We start from the raw sequence: 5,632 nt of genomic DNA on the forward strand, positions 1-5,632 counted from the left end.
CTCTACTGATTACAAATTTTGGGGATTTGGGATCAGACCACCATAATCTGTATCCTTTCACCCCAGAAGCATACCCAAGGAAAATACATTTTTTAGCTCGAGGCACTAATTTTCCTTCATTTACATGCATGTATGCTGGACACCCAAAAATTTTAAAATCAGAATAATCAGCAGGAGTACCTGACCAAACTTCCTCCGGAGTTTTAAAGTCAAGTGCTGTAGAAGGAGCGCGGTTGACAACTTAACAGGCCATATTAATCGTCTTTGCCCAAAAGTCTTTTGTCAACCCTGCATTTGAGATCATACACCTTGCTCTCTCCAAGAGTGTTCTGTTTATACGTTCGACCACACCATTTTGTTGAGGCGTCATCCTAATAGTGCGATGCCGAACGATTCCTTCATTTTTGCAGAATTTTTTAAAGTCACATTCACAAAATTCCATGCCATTATCTATTCGAAGCCGCTTAATCTGTTTACCTGTTTGCTTCTCAATTAAAGTCTTCCATTGTTTAAAGGTTAGAAAAACATCACTTTTATGCTTCAAAAAATAAACCCAAACTTTCCTGGAATAATCGTTAATGAAAGTCAACATATACCTAGCACCACCCTTAGACTGAACATAAGCTAGACCCCAAAGGTCTGAATGAATATAGTCAAGAGTACCTTTCGTTTTGTGAACTGCCGGAGAAGTGAAGCTGACTCTTTTCTGCTTTCCAAAAGTGCAGTGTTCATAAAAATCAAGTGGCCCAGTACTCTGTCCGCAAAGTAGACATCTTTTGCTCAATATGCTCAAACCTTTTTCACTCATATGACCCAAACGCATATGCCATAATTTGGTGATGTCAGGATCAGACAATGATGATGACGAAACTGCAACCGAACCTGTGATAGTAGTTCCCTGCAGAATATACAAGCTACCAGACCTACATGCTTTCATAACAACAAGAGCATTTCTAGAAACTTTCATAACTCCAGATTCAGCTGTGTATTTACACCCAAGGGCCTCTAGGTTGCCTAAAGAGATGATATTCTTTTTTAAATCAGGAATATGTCTAACATTAGTGAGCGTCCTCACAATACCATCATGTATTTTAATTCGGATTGTGCCTCTACCAACAACATTACATGCGGCATTATTGTCCATCAAAACAATTCCACCATTACAAGATTCATATGTGGAAAACAAATCCCTATTGGGACACATGTGATAAGAAGAACTTGAATCTAAAATCCATTCATTTTTAGACATCGTCCTATCATCAATAGCAGAAAAAATATTTCCAACATTCTTATCAGTTGCTATACTAACTTCAGCGGACTCAATAGTTTTCTCAACAAGTTTTCCCTTTTGCTTTAATTTATTTTTCAATTTAAAGCAATCAGATTTAATGTGCCCCATTTTATGACAATATCTACATTCCAAATTTCTATATATGGATTTAGATCTACTACTGTCAAATTCTCTTTTATCCATTCTCCCCCTAATAACTAGACCCTCAACTTGATTCTCTCTACTTTCCCCAGTGATATTTCTGTCTATCTGCTCCTTAGATTTTAGTGCAGATTTAATTTCTTGATACAAAACTGTTTCTTTTCCATAAATCAAAGTATCACGGAAATGCTTAAAAGATTGGGGAAGAGAACACAAGAGTAACAAAGTCTTATCCTCATCATCAATTTTTGCATCTATATTCTCCAAATCCATAACCAAAGAATCAAACTTATCAAGATGTGAGAGTATAGATATACCTTCAATCATCCGAAGCATATATAGACTCTGCTTCAAGTAGAGACGATTCTCCACTGTCTTCTTCATGTACAAGGCTTTAAGCTTGTCCCACATGCTCTTAGCCATAGTCTCCGTAGCTACCTCCCGTAAAACCTCGTCAGAGAGATTTAGAATGATGTTGGATCGGGTCTTCTTATCCATACCCGCAAGATCTTCCTTTGACGTACCATCTGGAATGTTCTCAGCACCCTGAAGTGCCAAATCAACTCCGTCTTGAACCAGAATGGCCTCCATCTTGAGTTGCCACATGCCGAAGTTGACATTTCTATCGAATTTCTCGACAACAATCTTTGTTATTGTCATCGTTGCCAAAAGATCCCAGAACCAGGCTATGATACTAGTTTGTTAGAGCTGACCTCAGGATATTTACCACAAGGTAATTTTGGCAACCCAACAAGACAATAAAACAGAGAGAATACAAGCGAGACAAGAACACCAGAACACCAGATATACGTGGTTCGATCAATTGACCTACATCCACGGACGAAAGATGAGCAAATTACTACTATAAAAGAGGGACACTTACAAATGCCTTAGGAAGATGTTCCTAGGCCATAAAACACCTTCAGCTTACTAAACAAGAAAAACTCAAACCGTAAGCACGTTTTCTTGTGGTGCCTCTTGTGCTGCCTATGGTACTTCTGACTTCAAAGCCCAGATCCTTATTTATAGTTCCAAAACGAAACAACAAATCTGATTTTCCCGATATGGGACTATGCTTGCATCTATATTCTCCAAATCCATAACCAAAGAATCAAACTTATCAAGATGTGAGAGTATAGATATACCTTCAATCATCCGAAGCATATATAGACTCTGCTTCAAGTAGAGACGATTCTCCACTGTCTTCTTCATGTACAAGGCTTTAAGCTTGTCCCACATGCTCTTAGCCATAGTCTCCGTAGCTACCTCCCGTAAAACCTCGTCAGAGAGATTTAGAATGATGTTGGATCGGGTCTTCTTATCCATACCCGCAAGATCTTCCTTTGACGTACCATCTGGAATGTTCTCAGCACCCTGAAGTGCCAAATCAACTCCGTCTTGAACCAGAATGGCCTCCATCTTGAGTTGCCACATGCCGAAGTTGACATTTCTATCGAATTTCTCGACAACAATCTTTGTTATTGTCATCGTTGCCAAAAGATCCCAGAACCAGGCTATGATACTAGTTTGTTAGAGCTGACCTCAGGATATTTACCACAAGGTAATTTTGGCAACCCAACAAGACAATAAAACAGAGAGAATACAAGCGAGACAAGAACACCAGAACACCAGATATACGTGGTTCGATCAATTGACCTACATCCACGGACGAAAGATGAGCAAATTACTACTATAAAAGAGGGACACTTACAAATGCCTTAGGAAGATGTTCCTAGGCCATAAAACACCTTCAGCTTACTAAACAAGAAAAACTCAAACCGTAAGCACGTTTTCTTGTGGTGCCTCTTGTGCTGCCTATGGTACTTCTGACTTCAAAGCCCAGATCCTTATTTATAGTTCCAAAACGAAACAACAAATCTGATTTTCCCGATATGGGACTATGCTTGCATCTATATTCTCCAAATCCATAACCAAAGAATCAAACTTATCAAGATGTGAGAGTATAGATATACCTTCAATCATCCGAAGCATATATAGACTCTGCTTCAAGTAGAGACGATTCTCCACTGTCTTCTTCATGTACAAGGCTTTAAGCTTGTCCCACATGCTCTTAGCCATAGTCTCCGTAGCTACCTCCCGTAAAACCTCGTCAGAGAGATTTAGAATGATGTTGGATCGGGTCTTCTTATCCATACCCGCAAGATCTTCCTTTGACGTACCATCTGGAATGTTCTCAGCACCCTGAAGTGCCAAATCAACTCCGTCTTGAACCAGAATGGCCTTCATCTTGAGTTGCCACATGCCGAAGTTGACATTTCTATCGAATTTCTCGACAACAATCTTTGTTATTGTCATCGTTGCCAAAAGATCCCAGAACCAGGCTATGATACTAGTTTGTTAGAGCTGACCTCAGGATATTTACCACAAGGTAATTTTGGCAACCCAACAAGACAATAAAACAGAGAGAATACAAGCGAGACAAGAACACCAGAACACCAGATATACGTGGTTCGATCAATTGACCTACATCCACGGACGAAAGATGAGCAAATTACTACTATAAAAGAGGGACACTTACAAATGCCTTAGGAAGATGTTCCTAGGCCATAAAACACCTTCAGCTTACTAAACAAGAAAAACTCAAACCGTAAGCACGTTTTCTTGTGGTGCCTCTTGTGCTGCCTATGGTACTTCTGACTTCAAAGCCCAGATCCTTATTTATAGTTCCAAAACGAGACAACAAATCTGATTTTCCCGATATGGGACTATGGGACTTTCCAAACTAACACAGAGGGATGCAAGTCCAAAGGAAGCAACTTGCGTTTTGGGGCCGGTGTCTTGATGGAGACAGGACCAAGAAGACCGAGCGGGAGGAATCGTTAGAGATTTTTAGCCTATATATAGGCGTCCTAACTTCGAGTTGTTTGTGACCAAATCGAGAGAGAGAAAGAGAGAGTGTGTGTGTAATTAAGCATGGATCCGAGACTAGAGGAACCAGCTTACGCGGGAGACCTCACTTTGTTGCGGCGTTTGCTACAAGAAGACCGGCTCCTGCTCCACAGGCAAGCCATCGCCGCGGCTCACCTGTCGGACAGCCCCCTCCACATCGCTGCATCGCTCGGCCACTCCGACCTAGTCCGGGAGATCCTCACCGTAAACCCGGAGCTCTTGCATGGCCGCAACCGCGAAGGCCTTTCCGCCTTGCACCTGGCCGCTGCCCAAGGCCACTTATCCGTGGTGAACGAGCTGCTGCAGTACGCAGCCGCTGCCAATCTCTGCTTGGCGACCGACAACGATGGCTTAATGCCGGCCCACACTGCAGCCTTACGAGGCAGGCTTGATGTATTGACTGTGTTACTGGATGCGTGCCCGGAGTCCGCGCGAGCTGTGACATCGCAAGGTGACTCCATCTTTCATCTTACTGTGAAATCAAACAGCTTCGAGACCGTGCAGTTCTTGCTGAACAGAACGGATGAGAACGATGAGCTACTCAACTCTGGAGATGCGAAAGGCAACACCGTCCTGCACCTTGCTGTGGCCAGAAAACAGCTCCAGGTAGGTATTCCTGATCCCGATTAGAGGAAATAGATTTAAATATCTTCTTCTTCTTCACAAGGTTTTTATGCGTCCCGTACATCTTGAGACACAGCCTTGTCATAGCAAAAAGATACAAGTATTTTGCATTTCATTCACGAAAAGCAAATGGAAATAGTAAGGAGCTACATGTTCAAATTAAATTCAGACACAAATAAAACATCATCATAGTACAACATAAATCTCATAATATTTAGATTTAATAATTTTAGAAATTTAAATCTCCTAAAAAATAACTTAGATAAACAGAATTCTGGTTTTTCTCCATTACCCCCTTTATTTGAAATAAGTTCTCGATGAAAATATCATATTAAATAATTATTTATGAATATGACATAATATTAATAATGATGTCTAATAGTGCTTATTCTTTTAACATGTTCAATAAATATCTTGGGTGATAATCCTTTCATTAATGGATCTGTAATCATAAGGACAATGCTAATATATTCAATTAATATTATTTATTTCTAAACTTTCTTTTTTCACCGCTAAATATTCCATTTTCATATATTTATCACCTTTATAGCACTCACTTTTAAAGAAGAATACTATTACAAAATTATCATAATAAAGTTTTAAATTTTTTTAAAGAGTAAATCATGAAAACGAGATTTGAGCTTTTGAATTGTAGCCTTAAAACAT

The 5,632-nt window shown here is 40.0% G+C and overlaps 1 protein-coding gene across 1 annotated transcript; it reads left to right on the forward strand.

The window, feature by feature from the left end:
• The first annotated feature begins 4,366 nt into the window (after window positions 1-4,366).
• Window positions 4,367-4,972, forward strand: LOC135596384 (ankyrin repeat-containing protein BDA1-like). The gene has a single exon (XM_065088443.1). It carries the CDS (start codon window positions 4,367-4,369, stop codon window positions 4,970-4,972), a length of 606 nt encoding a protein of 201 aa, XP_064944515.1.
• The last annotated feature ends 660 nt before the right edge of the window (window positions 4,973-5,632 follow it).

This window comes from Musa acuminata, chromosome BXJ1-11 (assembly GCF_036884655.1).
Source record: "Musa acuminata AAA Group cultivar baxijiao chromosome BXJ1-11, Cavendish_Baxijiao_AAA, whole genome shotgun sequence".
Classification (NCBI taxonomy): domain Eukaryota; kingdom Viridiplantae; phylum Streptophyta; class Magnoliopsida; order Zingiberales; family Musaceae; genus Musa; species Musa acuminata.

Bases quoted from the DNA above. Each gene is read 5' to 3' on its own strand.
- LOC135596384 (XM_065088443.1), top strand. From the start codon at position 4,367: ATGGATCCGAGACTAGAGGAACCAGCTTACGCGGGAGACCTCACTTTG.